This window comes from Cygnus atratus, chromosome 31 (genome assembly GCF_013377495.2).
Source record: "Cygnus atratus isolate AKBS03 ecotype Queensland, Australia chromosome 31, CAtr_DNAZoo_HiC_assembly, whole genome shotgun sequence".
NCBI lineage: Eukaryota > Metazoa > Chordata > Aves > Anseriformes > Anatidae > Cygnus > Cygnus atratus.
The window spans coordinates 760,463-779,024 of NC_066392.1; the positions used below are offsets into that span (position 1 = coordinate 760,463).

Below are 18,562 nucleotides of genomic sequence, written 5' to 3' on the forward strand. Positions count from 1 at the left end.
GGATTTCCCTGATGTCTCTCCACTCTCGCCAGCTGTTCCTTCAAACACAAGGGCATGGGCTGATCCAAACTCCCTCTGGGTGACCTCTGGACCCACAGCACCAGTGCCAGTGCCTCACCTCCAAGTCAAGAATTTCATCTGACTATCTAATCTAAATCTACCCTCTCTAAGTTTAAAACCATTCCCCTTGTCCTATCACTGTACACCGTGAAAAAAAGTCTCTCCCCAGCTTTTCTGTTGGCCCCCTTTAAGTACTGGATGGACGCTATAAGGTCTCCTCAGAGCGTTGTCTTCTCCAGGCTGAAAAACCCCAACTCCCTCAGCCTGTTTCAATAGGAGTGGTGCTCCAGCCCCTTGATCATCCTTGTGGTGCTTGTCTGGACTCACTCTAATAGCTTCATGTCATTCTTACATTGGGAGCCCCAGAGCTGAATGCAGTACTCCAGGTGGCGTCTCATGAGAGCAGGTGGGGGTCTCATGAGGTTCCCACAAGCAACCTCTCAAGCCTGTGCAGTTCCTTGCCCCCAAGAAGCAACATGACAACCTATAGCCAGGCCTTCTTCCTCTAAGGGTCCTACTGGGAATGTAGGCAGAGGGGATCTCACAGTCAGCATGCCAACCAGGTGTCTGCTTGTACTGGGTCTGTCTGGGATGGAGTTAACTTTCCCTGCAGCGGCCCACATAGTGTTGTGCTCTGCGCAAGGTGAAGTTGCTCAAGGACTCCTCCTAGCTTGGCATCATCCACAACTGAGCTGAAAAATGCACTCCATACCATCATAAAGGGAGATAACAAAGATGTTCAACGGTGTTGACCCACGTGCCCATCACTGAGGGATGCTGCTGGTGTCTGGCTGGCAGGAGGACTTTGTACCACTTATGTCCAGCCACCTTCCCCCCCACCTCATCATCTCTTTCTTCAGTCCAATTATCACGAGTCTGGCTAGAGGGGACCCCAGGAGACCATGGCAAAGGCCTTGCTAATGTCCAGTTTCACCACGTTCCCTTCTTCCCCTCCCCTACTGCTTCAGCAATCTCTTGGTTTCCCTCCAAGTGCCTGAAGATGGCTGTGGCAGGACTTTCCCCATCATGTTACCAGGAGCAGAGTTGACAATTGCACTTCTGCCAATCCTTTTTGTTTCCCTTCCTGAAGATGGGTTTGATGCCTGCCTTTTCCAAGTCCCCGGAAATCTCTGATCCAAACCTTTGACAGCCCAGTCCAGAAAGGCGGGGTAGTGTGACATGGCAGAGAGGGGCATCTGCACTGAACCTGTGCAAGGGAGGGGGGGTGTTACAGGAATCTCACAAGGACACCAGGGATAGTTTCTGGATTCACACAGGGCAGTGTCAGGGCTCTGTGAGGTGTCCACATCTGAGTTGGCCTCCTGTGCTCCTCATACACACGGGGCTGTTGAGAGACACGAGTCCCTGCCTTGCACACCCACAGGCAGTGCACTGCAGCACTTGCAGTGTCCCTCTGGCTCCTGCAGCCACTGCCAGAGGCTGGGAGGCACCTCAGCCCTGCAGTGCTTCACCCTGCTCTGCGCTCCTCTGAGATGCCCCAAGGCATGAGGAGTGGGCACAGGGACCTCGGTTCAAGGAAGCACATCCCAGAGCTGCACTCAGGTGGCTTCCCAGGGGATGTTACTTGGACTTGTGGCACTATCTGCCCCACTGGCCTTCATGAGGCTTGTAGGAATAGCTGATGGCCTTGGTGCTCACTCATGTTCATCTCTCCACATGCATGCGATGGCACCAGCAGCAAAGGGGTTTCTCTTCCCATTTTTCTCCTGCACACACAGGGGGACCTGCTCTTCTCCCACGACATCCCATCTCCCAAGGAGCATTTGCCAGGTGAGCACGTCTGCGCTGGCCTGGACAGCTACTGTGGCAACCCTTCCCCATGCAACCCACTTTCTACACAGCCCCGAGTTGCTGCACTGCCTTACAGAGTATTAAAAATGACCACAAAACCAACAGAATAACCCTTGTGCCTGTAATGTGTTACATTAGAAGACGAAGGGCAGAAGACAAAGGGCAATATCTTGATTTTGAAGAACATCAAGGCATCAGTTTCCTCACAGCATCTTTGAGCTCCTGGTTCCTCATGCTGTAGATGAGGGGGTTCACTGCTGGAGGCACCACGGAGTACAGAACTGCCACCACATGGTCCAGGGATGGGGAAGAGATGGAGGGGGGCTTCAGGTAGGCAAAGATGGCAGTGCTGACAAACAGGAAGACCACAGCCAGGTGAGGGAGGCACATGGAAAAGGCTTTGTGCCGGCCCTGAGAAGAGGGCATCCTCAGTACTGCCCTGAAGATCTGCACATAGGACAGCACAATGAAAACAAAACAACCAAAGACTAAAGAAACACTAAACACAAGGACGCAAGCTTCCCTGAGGTAGGCATCTGAGCAGGAGAGCTTGAGGATCTGGGGGATTTCACAGAAGAACTGGTCCACAGCATTGCCTTGGCAGAGGGGCAGGGAAAATGGAGTGGCCGTGTGCAGGACAGCATTGAGAAAGCCACTGCCCCAGGCAGCTGCTGCCATCTGGGCACAAGCTCTGCTGCCCACGAGGCTCCTGTAGTGCAGGGGCTTCCAGATGGCAACGTAGCGGTCGTAAGACACGACGGTGAGAACATAAAATTCTGCTGTAAGCAAGAAGGCAAAGAAAAAGACCTGTGCAGCACACCCTTGATAGGAGATGGCCCTGGTGTCCCAGAGGGCATTGGCCATGGCTTTGGGCAGAGTGGTGGAGATGCAGCCCAGGTCGAGGAGGGTGAGGTTGAGGAGGAAGAAGTCCATGGGGGTGTGGAGGCGGTGGTGGCAGGCTACGGCGGTGAGGATGAGGCCGTTGCCCAGGAGGGCAGCCAGGTAGATGCCCAGGAAGAGCCCGAAGTGCAGGAGCTGCAGCTCCCGCGTGTCTGCGAATGCCAGCAGGAGGAACTTGCTCACAGAGCTGCTGTTGGGCATTTGCTGCCCTTCATCAAGGGCACTACAGAGAAGTAAAATACAGACTGTTAGGGGAAATTTCCCTGTGAAATACTCATTTCTTTTCTCATTAAAGCCTTCACAATGTCTTTCTTTCATTGTTACCTTTGTGTCTCTCCCTGGTTGTAGCCCTGCTTTATGCTTGCTGAGTGTCCTGTACTCAGCAGCCACCTCTGCCCATCAGACCCCAACGGGCCACCTCTGCTCCACTGCAGTGGTAAATGTTGTCTCAGCCAGACGTCACGTCCAGGAGGGCTACTCTGTCCATCCCCTGGTGCGCAGCTGCTGGCTGCTTGCAGCACTCAGGTGTGGGATGGCTGCACTCAGAGGTTGTGCTAAAAAATTACATCTCCTTGTCTGCAGGTCCTAAAGAAAAGCACAGAAAAACCCTGGTGCCATCTGTAAGTAGAGAGAAGGGAGGGGATATTCTGAGGTTCATCACTAACCTGCTTAGGTCTCAGGTCAATGCAGTAGAAGCTCAGTCACCTGTGCAAATCCAACCACTCAGTTAACACAGAGCCTGCCCCAGAATCAGAGCAGGAAAAGCAGGCAGAGACTGCAGAAAGTGCCTTGTCTTTGCAGGCAGCCCCTGCCCTCCCCTTCCTCTGACCAAGGCTGCCCTGCAGCACCTTCTCCTCTGCACTGCACAAGCCACGAGAGACATCCTGGCAGCTCCTGGCCAGGCAGAGATGTCCCAGACCCAGGAGCCCCTTCCAGGAACGTCCCCTGCACTGTCCTGCAGCCAGAGACTTACCGAGGGCAGGGCTGTGAAGGTTTCTCCTGCACTGAGCTCTTGTCTGCCCTTACCCTCCAGGCTGCCTGGAATCCCTTTCTGCCTGGGTGCGTGTGGTCAGAGCCCCCAGCCCTGCTGCGCTGTGCAGAGGAGCTGCTCCTGGGCAGAGCTGTCTCTCTGCACCACGGCCCTCTTGCCAGGAGCTCTCTCTGTCCCAGGAGCCCGGCCCAGCTCAGCACCAGACGCCCAGACCAAGGCATTGGATTCCCCCCTCTGGGGGCTTTGGGGAGGAGCCCACGAACCTCAGGCACTGAGAGACAATTGAAGACATCTCTCCAGAAGTCCAAGTCAGAGGCAAGTTTCCTGCAGTGTCCCCCTGAGGGCCAGCACTGACACAGCCTCCCTTGGAGCTCCTTAGAGCAGAGCATTGGAGGCAGTGAGGACAAGGAGACAAAGGCAGTGTGAAGGTGACAGTGACGTGTAGACAAAGTGTATTTGTTTCACTAAGAACAAGGGCCCAGACAATAATGAATGATTTAAAATTTTAAAAGACAGAAAAGGAAGTTAAAATGGTAGTAATAACAATAATAACTTTAACAATAATAATATTAATATGTACAAAGCAAGTGATGCACCACGCAATTGCTGAGGAGCCCCTCACTGATGCTCAACCTGTCCCCAAGCATTGGTCCCCCTGACCCTGGCCAGCCTGCATCAGGATCTCTTGTGCACGTCCCTTGACCTTGACTTCTTTTAGTGCAAAATCAGCTTTCAGAGGAATTTGGAGTATTTTCTTCCCTTTCTCAAACACTTCCTCTGCTCTGTCAGCCCACACAACGATGCCATCAATGTAGTGCAGGTGTTCAGGAGCTTCCTCCTCTTCCAGGGCAGTCTGGATCAGCCCATGGCAAATGGTAGGGCTGAGTTTCCTGCCCTGGGGCAGTGGATTCCAGGTTGAAAGCAAGCTGTGGCCTTCAATCTGCTGGCAAACGGATGGAGAAAAATGCATTAGCGATATCAGTTCTGGCAAAACGCTTGGGTGCCTTTGATCCCAGTTTGCAGGGAAGCTCTACCGTGTCGGGCATGGCAGCACTCAGCACTGCATGACTTCATTCAGGCCACGACAATCCTCTGTCAGCAGACTCGGTTGGTGCTATACTGACTCAGGTGCATGGCTGTGTCAGTGATTGGCACCAGCTGTCCTTCAACCAGCTGTTGTGGTTTAGCCCGGCTGGCAGCCAAACACCACACAGCTGTTTGCTCACCCTCCCTCCTCCCTCTCCAGGATGGGGGAGAGAAACGGGAAAGTGAAGTCTGTGAGTTGAGATAAAGACAGTTTATTAAGACAGGGAAAAGAATAACAATAACAATAACAATAATAATAATAATAATAATAATAATAATAATAATAGTATTAATAGAAATAATGTGTACGAAATAAGTGATGCACAATGCAATTGCTCACCACCCGTTGACCGATGCCCAGCCTATCCCCGAGCAGCTGGCCCCCCCCCCTCCACCCCGGCTAGCCACCCCTATATATTGTTCCGCATGACGTCAGATGGTATGGAATACCCCTTTGGCCAGTTGGGGTCAGCTGTCCTGGGTCTGTCCCCTCCCAGCTCCTGCTGCATCCCTAGCCTGCTCGCTAGCAGGACAGAGCAAGAAGCTGAAAAGTCCTTGGCTTGGTGTAAGCACTGCTCTACAACAATTAAAACATCAGCATGTTATCAGCACTCTTCTCATTCTAATCCAAAACATAGCACCCTGCCAGCTACTAGGAGGAAAATTAACTCTGTCCTACCTGAAACCAGGACAGATATCCACCCCTTATTCCATACCATTCATGTCATGCTCAGGTTACACTCTTTCCAATACATTCTAATTAATCACCATTTTCATCTATGATATATAGCAACCATGGTAGTGATGACATACAGTGTTATATGATAATTAACATACTACAATTCAACTCATGGGCTATTCTCACCCAATATTAGGCCCCCTTGAGGTACACACCGGACCTCCCCATTCTTTTGCATTACCCACCAAGTGCATCCAGGTCCCTGGGCAAAAGCAATCCCACGAATGGGCTTGCCTTTTCCTGAGGCAGGAGTAGCCCAGACTGTCTTACCCAGCATGTTTCTTACGTGCACTACAGGAACTTTATCCCCTTCTACAGTGCGTAACAGGTTTGATTGGGCAGGTCCCGCTCGGTTGGCAGATCCTCTAGTATTGACTAACCAGGTGGCCTTTGCCAAATGTGTTTCCCAATTTTTGAATGTCCCAGCACCCATCGCTTTCAGTGTAGTCTTTAACGGTCCATTGTATCGTTCAACTTTCCCGGAGGCTGGTGCATGATAGGGGATGTGATACACCCACTCAATACCATGTTCTTTGGCCCAAGTGTCTATAAGGTTGTTTGGGAAATGAGTCCCATTGTCTGACTCAATTCTTTCTGGGGTGCCACGTCGCCATAGGACTTGCTTTTCAAGGCCCAGGATAGTGTTCCGGGCGGTGGCATGGGGCACAGGATATGTTTCCAGCCATCCGGTGGTTGCTTCCACCATTCCACCAGTACGTGGCGCTTGCCGTTGCGGGTTTGGGGGAGTGTGATGTAATCAATCTGCCAGGCCTCTCCATATTTGTATTTCAGCCATCGTCCTCCATACCAGAGAGGCTTTGACCGTTTGGCTTGTTTAATTGCAGCACATGTTTCACAATCATGAATAACCTGTGCTGTAGTGTCCATGGTCAGGTCCACCCCTCGGTCACGAGCCCATCTGTATGTTGCATCTCTACCTTGATGGCCTGAGGTGTCATGGGCCCATCGGGCTATAAATAATTCACCTTTATGTTGCCAGTCCAGGTCCACCTGAGCCCCTTCAATCTTAGCAGCCTGATCCACCTGCTGGTTGTTTTGATGTTCTTCAGTAGCCCGATTCTTGGGCACATGAGCATCTACATGGCGTACCTTTACAACCAGGTTCTCTACCCGGGCAGCAATATCTTGCCACAATGCAGCAGCCCAGATGGGTTTGCCCCGACGTTCCCAGTTGTTCTGCTTCCATTGCTGTAGCCACCCCCACAGGGCCACAGGGCATTTGCTACCATCCATGAATCAGTATAGAGATAGAGAACTGGCCACTTTTCTCGTTCAGCAATATCTAAGGCCAGCTGAACGGCTTTCACTTCTGCAAACTGACTCGATTCACCTTCTCCCTCAGCAGCTTCTGCAACTCGTCGTGTAGGACTCCATACAGCAGCTTTCCATCTCCGATGCTTTCCCACCATACGACAGGACCCATCAGTGAACAGGGCGTATTTCTTCTCATTTACTGGTAGCTTGTTGTACAGTGGGGCTTCTTCAGCACGGACCACCTCCTCCTCTGATGATATCCCAAAGTACTTGCCTTCTGGCCAGTCCATAATCACTTCCAGGATTCCTGGGTGACTGGGGTTTCCTATTCGAGCCCGCTGAGTAATCAGTGCAACCCACTTGCTCCATGTAGCATCAGTTGCATGATGTGCAGAGGGGACCCTTCCTTTGAACATCCAACCCAGTACCGGCAGTCGGGGTGCCAGGAGGAGCTGCGCTTCAGTACCGACCACTTCCGAAGCAGATCGAACTCCCTCATATGTTGCCAATATCTCCTTTTCGGTTGGAGTATAGCGGGCCTCAGATCCTCTGTATCCCCGACTCCAAAACCCCAGGGGTCAACCTCGAGTTTCCCCAGGTTCTTTCTGCCAGAGGCTCCAGGTGGGACCATTCTCCCCGGCTGCGGTGTACAGCACATTCTTTACATCTGGTCCTGTTCGGACTGGCCCAAGGACTACTGCATGAACTACTTCCTGTTTAATTTGTTCAAAGGCTTGTCGTTGCTCGGGGCCCCATTCAAAAGCATTCTTCTTACGAGTTACTTGGTAGAGCGGGTTTACAATCAGACTGTAATTTGGAATATGCATTCTCCAAAACCCCACGACACCTAGGAAAGTTTGTGTTTCCTTTTTGCTAGTTGGTGGAGACATAGCTGTTATTTTGTTGATCACATCCATTGGGATTTGACGACGTCCATCTTGCCATTTTATTCCTAAAAACTGGATCTCTCGTGCAGGTCCTTTGACTTTATTTTGTTTTATGGCAAAACCGGCCTTCAGAAGGATTTGGACTATTTTCTTCCCTTTCTCAAAAACTTCCTCTGCAGTGTCACCCCACACAATGATGTCATCGATGTACTGCAGGTGTTCAGGAGCTTCCCCCTGCTCCAGCGCAGACTGGATCAGTCCATGGCAAATGGTAGGGCTACGTTTCCACCCCTGGGGCAGCCGATTCCAAGTATATTGGACTCCCCTCCAAGTGAAAGCAAACTGTGGCCTGTACTCTGCTGCTAGAGGGATGGAGAAAAATGCATTAGCAATATCAATTGTGGCATACCACTTGGCTGCCTTTGATTCCAGTTCGTACTGGAGTTCTAGCATGTCCGGCACTGCAGCACTCAGTGGTGGCGTGACTTCGTTCTGGCCACGATAGTCCACTGTTAGTCTCCACTCACCATTAGACTTTCGCACTGGTCATATGGGACTATTAAAAGGTGAATGGGTCTTGCTGATCACTCCTTGGCTCTCCAGTTGACGAATTAGCTCGTGGATGGGAATCAGGGAGTCTCGGTTGGTGCGATATTGCCGCCGGTGCACGGTTGTGGTAGCGATTGGCACTTGCTGTTCTTCAACCCTCGGCAACCTCACAACAGAAGGGTCCTCTGAGAGACCGGGCAAGGTAGACAACTGTTTAATGTCCTCTGTCTCTAAGGCAGCTATGCCAAAAGCCCAGCGGAACCCTTTTGGGTCCTTGAAATATCCTCTTCTAAGATAGTCTATGCCAAGGATGCACGGAGCATCCAGGCCAGTCACAATACGGTGCTTTTGCCACTCATTTCCGGTTAGACTCACTTCAGCTTCCAATACAGTTAACTGCTGGGATCCCCCTGTCACGCCATAAATACAGATGGGCTCTGGCCCTTTACAGCTTGATGGCATTAGAGTACATTGTGCACCGGTGTCTACTAAAGCCTTATACTTCTGTGCGTATACTTCTTATACTACTGTGCGTATACTGTGCGTATACTTCTCCCCCTGGCTGGAGGCAGGGCCCCTCTAGTCCTGGTCAGAATCTTCGTTTCTGTGTTTAAAAGACTGCCTGCTAGAAGTTGGAGCAGCAAACTTTTCAGAGAACCCCTTTCTCCCGATTGTTTTCTTTTGTAACTCACGTACCCGTGCCTCTAGGGTCTCAGTAGATTTTCCATCCCATTTTCTCATGTCCTCTCCATGGTCACGTAGGTAAAACCACAGGGTGGCGTGGGGTGTGTACCCACCATATTGTCTTCTTTGCACGGATGCACGTTTACCCCTAATAGCCAAGATACTGGTTTGTACAGGTGGGGAAGAAAATACACTCTCTTTAAGTTGGTGGACCTCTTCAAAAAGTTTCTCCAAAGTATTCTCTTTTAGTTGGTGGCCACTGGTTCGTTCAGGTGGGGGGGAAAATAAATTCTCTTTAAGTTGGTGGACCTCTTCAAAAAGTTTCTCCAAAGTATTCTCTTTTAGTTGGTGGCCACTGGTTTGTTCAGGTGGGGGGGGAAGATAAATTCTCTTTAAGTTGGTGGAACTCTTCAGAGAGTTTCTCCACAGCCGAGACGCAGGCCTGTAGGGAAGAGGAGAGATTTCCTTCGTACTCCCGGAGTTGTTTAGCCATGTCACCCACTGTGGGATCTTCACTGTCTTTCCAGGTTATTATTGTCATTGAGCTGGCCCATGATGATGGTGCATTCCGTACAAACTTCCGCCACATGGGTCGAGTACACTGGACTTCATCTGGATCTGTGGATGTTTGTGTGTCGTCTAGGTCCTTATAAATTACTTCCCGTACGGCTAATTCCCTCAGGTACTGAATTCCCTTCTCCATGGTGGTCCACTTGACTGGTAGACATACAAGTTCTTCCTTGTAGGGATACCTTCCCTTCACAGCTAACAGGAGACGCCTCCAGAGGCTGTGAGATCGTGCTCCATCTCCAATTGCTTTGTCAATGCTTGCATCTCTAGCAAGGGATCCCAACCGCCTGGCTTCCCTGCCCCCTAATTCCACACCATTGGCTCCAGTGTCCCAGCACCGGAGCAGCCAGGTGACAAGCTGTTCACCTATACAGCGACCAGAATCTTTTCGCACATCTCGTAGCTCACGCTGGTATAGGGTTCGGGTAGTTACCGTTGATTTTCGGACATCCTCATCCTCATCTTCATCCTCCTGCACACTTGATGGCCCAGCCTCGTCTTCTCCACACCCAGACTTAGCAGAAGACTTTCTGCGTTCTAAACGACCTGAGTTTCTATACCATTTTTTCACCTTTTCTACAGGGGCAACTTGCACTGCTACAGCTCGCTTCTCCGACCCAGCCACAGGGTCTGCCACGGGGGTTGGAATACCCTCTGCAGGGGCAACTTGCACTGCTACAGTTCGTTTCTCCGACCCAGCCACAGGGTCTGCCACAGGGGTTGGAATACCCTCTGCAGGGGCAACTTGCACTGCTACAGCTCGCTTCTCCAACCCAGCCACAGGAGTGGGAGCGGCTGCAGGAGCTGGAGCAGCTGCAGGGGCTGGAGCTGGAATGGCTGCGGGAGCTGGAACAGCTGCGGGAGCTGGAGCTGGAATGGCTGCGGGAGCTGGAACGGCTGCGGAAGCTGGAGCTGGAACGGCTGCGGGAGCCGGAACGGCTGCGGGAGCTGGAGCCGGAACGGCTGCGGGAGCTGGAGCTGGAACGGCTACGGGAGCTGGAGCTGGAACGACTGCAGGAGCTGGAGCTGGAATGGCCGCAGGAGCCGGGACTGGAACGGCCGCAGGGTCTGTCACTAGGTTGATAGTAGCATCAATTGCAGCTCGATAGGCACAAGCCAGACCCCAGCATGCCACAGTGATTTGTGTCACTTTGGAACTGCCAGTCATGACACCTTTTTTTCAAGCATTCTACCAGTTTTTTAGGATTTTGCAGTTGTTCAGGGGTGAATGTCCAAAACACTGGAGGTGCCCACTGCCCTAGAAACCTGCCATATCCTCCCACACTCCCTGCCACTCGCAAATATCCCGGATAATCCGGATGAGATTCCTAAGTAGTTGTTTAACCTTAAACAAAACCTGAAGCGCATTCAGGAGACATAACAACAAGAACATGCTGGTCTGAGTATCCCAAGGATATTCAACATCTTGGAGAGCTACCGTAACTAGCTCGGGGGATAAGAGGGTGGTGAAGGAGGAAGGGAGAGTGAACAGGTAGGAAAAAATATCTTCCCCTGTCCCCTCCACAGATTGTCCCCTCCACAGACTCCCTGATGAAAAAAGGCAATAGGTGTAATTGCTAATAGTTTCTGAGATATGGTTTCCGAAGTATAGAGTCGACGACAGTGCTGAGTACAAATACCAGGTTAGAGTCATGACCAGAAATCTCATCATTTCATAAGCCATCGTTACACCACACAGTACCATAACAATCTTAAACCAGGGCCCGGAAAGGATAAACAGCACGACAGGGAGCACATACAGAAAGTAACTTGCTATAAAACTCAATTTGGGAAACAGGCACAGCAGACTTGAGATTAAGGCAATCAACATTGTGACTAGCAACTATTAAGCAGGTCGAATACTTATACCAATTTTAGTTTAACACACTCTGGTCAAATCTGTCGATATCTCAACCCTTCGAGCCCCACGTTGGGCGCCAAATGGACTGTTGTGGTTTAGCCCGGCTGGCAGCCAAACACCACACAGCCGTTCGCTCACCCTCCCCCCTCCCTCTCCGGGATAGGGGAGAGAAACGGGAAAGTGAAGTCTATGAGTTGGGATAAAGAAAGTTTATTAAGACAGGGAAAATAATAACAATAATAATAATAATAATAATAATAATAGTATTAATAGTAATAATGTGTACGAAATAAGTGATGCACAATGCAATTGCTCACCACCCGTTGACCGATGCCCAGCCTATCCCCGAGCAGCCGGCCCCTCCTCCACCCCGGCTAGCCACCCCATATATATTGTTCAGCATGACGTCAGATGGTATGGAATACCCCTTTGGCCAGTTGGGGTCAGCTGTCCTGGGTCTGTCCCCTCCCAGCTCCTGCTGCATCCCTAGCCTGCTCGCTAGCAGGACAGAGCGAGAAGCTGAAAAGTCCTTGGCTTGGTGTAAGCACTGCTCTACAACAATTAAAACATCAGCATGTTATCAGCACTCTTCTCATTCTAATCCCAAACATAGCACCCTGCCAGCTACTAGGCGGAAAATTAACTCTGTCCTACCTGAAACCAGGACACGGGGGTTACTTGGGGGGTGCTCAGGGCCGCCTGGCGGCCCGCCAGGGGTCACCTGGGGGGGGCCTCCGGGGCGCCCCGGGGTCCGCCGGGGGTCTCTGTGGTGGGTCCTCCGGGGCGCACGGGGGCCCGCCGGGGGTCACCGGGGTGCGTCCTCCAGGGCGCACAGGTGTCCGCCGGGGGTCACTGGGGTGGGTCCTCTGGGGAGAACGGGGGCCCGCCGGGGGTCATCAGGGTGGGTCCTCCGGGGTGACTGGGTGCCCGCCGGGGGTCAGCGGGGTGGGTCCTCCGGGGCGCCCGGTGGTCCGCCGGGGGTCACCGGGGTGGGTCCTCTGGGGCGCCCTGGGGCCCGCCGGGGATCACCGGGGTGGGTCCTCCGGGGTGCCAGGGGGTCAGCTGCGGGTCACCGGCGTGGGTCCTCCGGGGCACCTGGGGGTCCGCCGGGGGTCACATGGGTGGGTCCTCTGCGGTGCCCGGAGGCCCGCTGCGGGTCACCGGGGTGAGTCCTCCGGCGCGCCTGGGGGTCAGGCGCGGGTCACCGGGGTGGGTCCTCCGGGGTGCCCGGGGGCCCACCGGGGGTCACTGGGGTGCGTCCTCTGGGGCGCCCGAGGTTCCGCTGGGGGTCACGGGGTGGGTCCTCCGGTGCGCCCTGGGGCCGGCCGGGGGTCACCGGGGTGGGTCCTCCGGGGCGCCCTTGGGCCCGCCGGGGATCACCGGGGCGGGTCCTCCGGGGTGCCCGTGGGCCCGCCGGGGGTCACCGGGGTGTGTCCTCCGGGGCACCTGGGGGTCCGCCGGGGGTCACAGGGGTGGGTCCTCCAGGGTGCCCGGGGGCCCGCCATGTGTCACCAGGGTTGGTCCTCCAGGGTGCTCTGGGGCCCTCGGGGGGTCACCGTGGTGGGTCCTCCGGGGTGCCCAGGCATCCGCCGGTGGTCATCGGGGTGGGTCCTCCGTGGTGCCAGGGGGTCTGCCGGGGGTTACCGGGGTGGCTCCTTCAGGGCGACAGGGGCCTGCCACAGGTCACCGGGGTGGGTCCTCCGGGGCCCCCAGGTGTCCGCCAGGGGTCACCGGGGTGGGTCCTCCAGGGCCCCCGGGTGTCCGCCAGGGGTCACCGGGGTTGGTCCTCTGGGGCGCCCGTGGGTCTGCCGGGGGTCACCGGAGTTGGTCCTCTGAGGCGACCGGGGGCTCGCCGGGAGTCACCGGGGTAGGTACTCCGGGGCGACCGGGGGCCCGCTGGGGGTCACCGGGGTGGGTCCTCCGGGGCTCCCGTTCGCCCGCTGGGGGTCACCCGGGGTGGGTCCTCCGGGGGCGCCCGGGGGTCCACCGGGGGTCACCGGGGTGTGTCCTCCGGGGCGACGGGTGTCTGCCAGGGGTCACCGGGGTGGGTCCTCCCGGGCTACCGGGGGTGAGCCGGGGTCACGGCGGTGCGTCCTCTGGGGCGACCGGGGGTTGGACGGGGGTCACCAGGGGTGGTCCTCCGGGGCGACTGGGGGCCCGCCGGGGGTCAGCAGGGTGAGTCCTCTGGGCCGACCGGGGGCCCACCGGGGGTCACCGGGGTGTGTCCTCCGGGGCGCCCGTGGGTCTGCCAGGGGTCACCGGGGTGGGTCCTCCGGGGCTAAAGGGGCCCGTTGGGGGTCACCGGGGTGGGTCCTCCGATGAGACCAGGGACCTGCCGGGGTTCACTGGGATGGGTCCTCCGGGGCGCCCTGAGGCCTGCAGGGGGTCACCGGGGTGGGTCCTCTGGGATACCCTGGGGCCCACTGTGGGTCACCGGGGTGGGTCCTCCAGGGCGCCCATAGGCCCGCCGGGGGTAACCATGGTGGGTCCTCCGGGGTGCCCGGGGGCCCGCCGGGGGTCACCGGTGTGGGTCCTCCGGGGCGACCGGGGGCCCGCCGGGGGTCACCGGGGTGGGTCCTCCGGGGCGACCGGGGGCCCGCCGGCTTTCACCGGGATGGGTCCTCCCTGGCGACCAGGGGTCCGCCGGGGGTAACCAGGGTGGGTCCTCCAGGCGCGCAGGCCCTGCTTTGTTTTACTTTGCTTCACTTTGCCTTGAATTCCAGACAGTGCTTTGCTTTGTCTTGTGCTGCTTTGCTTTGTTTTGCATTGCTGTGCTTTGTATTCCCTGGCCCTATTTTTTTTTCCCCCCCTCTGGCCATGCTTTCCTTTGTTTTGCTTTGCTTTGTGTTCCTGGCTCTGCTATGCATTTCCTTCTGCTGCTTTGCTCTGCTTTGCTTTGCCTTGCTCTGCTTTGCCTTTCTTGGCCATGCTTTGCTTTGCTTTTCCTGGCCCTGCTTGTCATTTCTTTTCCTTCTGCCGCATTCTTTTCCGTAGCAGGGCTTTGCTTTGTCTTGCTCGGCTTTCCTCCTCATCGCTGTGCTCTCCTGTGCTGTGCTAGGCTTGCCTTGCAGACCGTCCCGCCGATTTTGCCGATGAGTCGACTGGTATATTTAGGAACGCATAAACCCTCAGACACACAACTTGGCCTCCCCGCGGCCCGAAGACTGTCCCCTCGGAACCGGAGGGTGGGGGCAGCAGGCCTGGCCGCCCGACATGGTCAATTCTGGGGCCCCAGCCGTGCGGCGATCCGCCAGGTGGTCCCCACTGCTACTCGTCTGGGGATGGTGTTGGGTGAGGTTTTGAACGACGATAGGTAACTACACGATTCCCACAAGTACAGTGGAAGGAAGGCAACGATTAAATAAATAAATAAATAAATACGTAAAAAAAAACAGGTAAAGCAAGACATGGTTCTTGCCCGCTGTCACGGTGGACTATGAGGCGTCAAGGAGGCCGGGGAGCGGGCGAGCAGGGTACAGCCACCGTCCGAGTGTGGCCGCCAGCTCTACCCGGCATGAGGGCCCTGCGGTCTTTCCCCCGCAGACACTGGGAACCGGCAGGAGGGCTGGCCGCCAGCTCCTTACATTTGCTTCGATTCTCTTTGTTTTTCCTTGCTCTGCTTTGCTTTGCTCTGCTCTTCCTGGCACAGCTTTGCTTTTCCTTCTCTCCTTTCCTCCGCTGTTCTTGCCTCTGCTTTGCTTTGCTTTGCCTCAGATTGCTTTGCTTTGGTTTGTTTGCTTTGTCTTTCCTGGCCCTGCTTTGCTTTTCCTTGTGCTACTTCCCTTTGCTTTGCTTTGCCTTGCCTTGCTCTGCTTTGCTTTTGCTGGCCACGCTTTCTTTTGCTTTTTCAGGCCGTGCTTTCCCTTGTCTTTCTTTGCTTCGTATTCCTGGCACCGCTTGGTTTTACCTTCTCTGCCCTGCTTTGCTTTTCCTACCCCTGCTGTGCTTTGCCTTGCCTCAAACTGCTTTCTTTCCTTGGCTTTACCTTTCCTGGCTCTGCTTTGCTTTTCCTTGTGCTACTTCCTTTGCTTTGCTTTGCCTTGCTCTGCTTTGCCTTTCCTGGCCATGCTTTCTTTTGCTTTTTCAGGCCGTGCTTTCCGTTGTCTTTCTTTGCTTGGTATTCCTGGCACCGCTTGGTTTTACTTTCTCTGCTCTGCTTTGTATTCTCCTACCCCTGCTGTGCTTTGCCTTGCCTCAAACTGCTTTCTTTCCTTGGCTTTACCTTTCCTGGCCATGCTTTCTTTTGCTTCTTCTTGTATTCCTGGCACTGTTTTGCTTTACCTTCTCTGCTCTGCTTAGCTTTTCCTACCCCTCCTGTGCTTTGCCTTACCTCGAACTTTTTGTTTTGATTTATTTGCTTTTTCTTGTGCTACTTTCCTTTGCTTTGCTTTGCCTTGCTCTGCTTTGCCTTTGCTGCCCACGCTTTCTTTTGCTTTTTTCTGGCCGTGCTTTCCTTTGCTTTTTCAGGCCGTGCTTTCCTTTGTCTTTCTTTCCTTGGTATTCCTGGCACCGCTTGGTTTTACTTTCTCTGCTCTGCTTTGTATTCTCCTACCCCTGCTGTGCTTCGCCTTGCCTCAAACTGCTTTCTTTACTTTGCTATACGTTTCCTGGCACTGCTGTGACTTTCCTTGTACCAGTTTGCACTGCTTTGCTTTGCCTTGCTCTGCTTTGCCTTTCCTGGCCATGCTTTTTCAGGCCGTGCTTTCCTTTGTTTTGCTTTGCTTTGTATTCCTGCCACGGCTTTGCTTTACCTTCTCTGCTCTGCTTTGCTTTTCCTACCCCTGCTGTGCTTTGCCTTGCCTCAAACTGCTTTCTTTCCTTTGCTCTACATTTCCCGGCACTGCTTTTCTTTTCCTTGTGCTACTTTCCTTTCCTTTGCTCTGCCTTGCACTGCTTTGCCGTTCCTGGACACGCTTTGCTTTGCTTTTCCTGGCCCTGCTTTGCCTGCTTTTTTTTTGTCCCTTTTTTTTTTTTTTTAATTGAGGTATATATTCATTGCATTGCTTTGTTTTATCTTTGGACCGTTTTGCTTCGGTTTTTCCGGCCGCGCTTTGCTTTTCCTGGCCCTGCTTGTCATTTCTTTTCCTTCTGCCGCATTCTTTTCCGTAGCAGGGCTTTGCTTTGTCTTGCTCGGCTTTCCTCCTCATCGCTGTACTCTCCTGTGCTGTGCTAGGCTTGCCTTGCAGACCGTCCCGCCGATTTTGCCGACGAGTCGACTGGTATATTTAGGAACGCATAAACCCTCAGACACACAGCTTGGCCTCCCCGCGGCCCGAAGACTGTCCCCTCGGAACCGGAGGGTGGGGGCAGCAGGCCTGGCCGCCCGACATGGTCAATTCTGGGGCCCCAGCCGTGCGGCGATCCGCCAGGTGGTCCCCACTGCTACTCGTCTGGGGATGGTGTTGGGTGAGGTTTTAAACGACGATAAGTAACTACACGATTCCCACAAGTACAGTGGAAGGAAAGCAACGATTAAATAAATAAATAAATAAATACGTAAAAAAACCAGGTAAAGCAAGACATGGTTCTTGCCCACTGTCACGGTGGACTATGAGGCGTCAAGGAGGCCGGGGAGCGGGCGAGCAGGGTACAGCCACCGTCCGAGTGTGGCCGCCAGCTCTACCCGGCATGAGGGCCCTGCGGTCTTTCCCCCGCAGACACTGGGAACCGGCAGGAGGGCTGGCCGCCAGCTCCTTACATTTGCTTCGATTCTCTTTGTTTTTCCTTGCTCTGCTTTGCTTTTCCTACGCCTGCTGTGCTTTGCCTTGCCTCGAACTGCTTTCTTTCCTTTGCTCCACATTTCCTGGCCCTGCTTTGCTTTTCCTTGTGCTACTTTCCTTTGCTTTGCTTTGCCTTGCTCTGCTTTGCCTTTCCTGGCCATGCTTTCTTTTGCTTTTTCAGGCCATGCTTTCCCTTGTCTGTCTTTGCTTGGTATTCCTGGCATTGCTTTCCTTTTCCTTCTGTGCCCTGCTTTGCTTCTCCTACCCCTGCTGTGCTTTGCCTTGCCTCAAACTGCTTTCATTCCTTGGCTTTACCTTTCCTGGCTCTGCCTTGCTTTTCCTTCTGCTATTTTGCTTTGCTTTGCTTTGCCTTGCCTTGCTCTGCTTTGCCTATCCTGGCCACACTTTCTTTTGCATTTTCAGGCCGTGCTTTCCCTTGTCTTTCTTTGCTTGGTATTCCTGGCACCGCTTGGTTTTACCTTCTCTGCTCTGCTTTGCTTTTCCTACCCCTGCTGTGCTTTGCCTTGCCTCAAACTGCTTTCTTTCCTTTGCTCTACATTTCCCGGCACTGCTTTTCTTTTCCTTGTGCTGCTCTCCTTTCCTTTGCTCTGCCTTGCACTGCTTTGCCGTTCCTGGACACGCTTTGCTTTGCTTTTCCTGGCCCTGCTTTGCTTGCTTTTTTTTTTTTTGTCCCTTTTTTTTTTTTTTTAAATTGAGGCATATATTCATTGCGTTGCTTTGTTTTATTTTTGGACCTTTTTGCTTTGGTTTTTCTGGCCGCGCTTTGCTTTTCCTGGCCCTGCTTGTCATTTCTTTTCCTTCTGCCGCATTCTTTTCTGTAGCAGGGCTTTGCTTTGTCTTGCTCGGCTTTCCTCCTCATCGCTGTGCTCTCCTGTGCTGTGCTAGGCTTGCCTTGCAGACCGTCCCGCCGATTTTGCCGACGAGTCGACTGGTATATTTAGGAACGCATAAACCCTCAGACACACAACTTGGCCTCCCCGCGGCCCGAAGACTGTCCCCTCGGAACCGGAGGGTGGGGGCAGCAGGCCTGGCCGCCCGACATGGTCAATTCTGGGGCCCCAGCCGTGCGGCGATCCGCCAGGTGGTCCCCACTGCTACTCGTCTGGGGATGGTGTTGGGTGAGGTTTTAAACGACGATAAGTAACTACACGATTCCCACAAGTACAGTGGAAGGAAGGCAACGATAAATAAATAAATAAGTAAATAAATACGTAAAAAAACAGGTAAAGCAAGACATGGTTCTTGCCCACTGTCACGGTGGACTATGAGGCGTCAAGGAGGCCGGGGAGCGGGCGAGCAGGGTACAGCCACCGTCCGAGTGTGGCCGCCAGCTCTACCCGGCATGAGGGCCCTGCGGTCTTTCCCCCGCAGATACTGGGAACCGGCAGGAGGGCTGGCCGCCAGCTC

General features: G+C 54.0%; 1 protein-coding gene across 1 annotated transcript; it reads right to left on the reverse strand.

Annotated features, from left to right (window-relative positions):
- Positions 1 to 2,058: 2,058 nt before the first annotated feature.
- Positions 2,059 to 2,973, reverse strand: LOC118261384 (olfactory receptor 14J1-like). Its single transcript, XM_035572207.1, has one exon. It carries the CDS (start codon positions 2,971 to 2,973, stop codon positions 2,059 to 2,061), a length of 915 nt encoding a protein of 304 aa, XP_035428100.1.
- Positions 2,974 to 18,562: the final 15,589 nt, after the last annotated feature.

Excerpts from the sequence above, each read along its gene's own strand:
- LOC118261384 (XM_035572207.1), bottom strand. The coding sequence starts at position 2,973 with ATGCCCAACAGCAGCTCTGTGAGCAAGTTCCTCCTGCTGGCATTCGCA.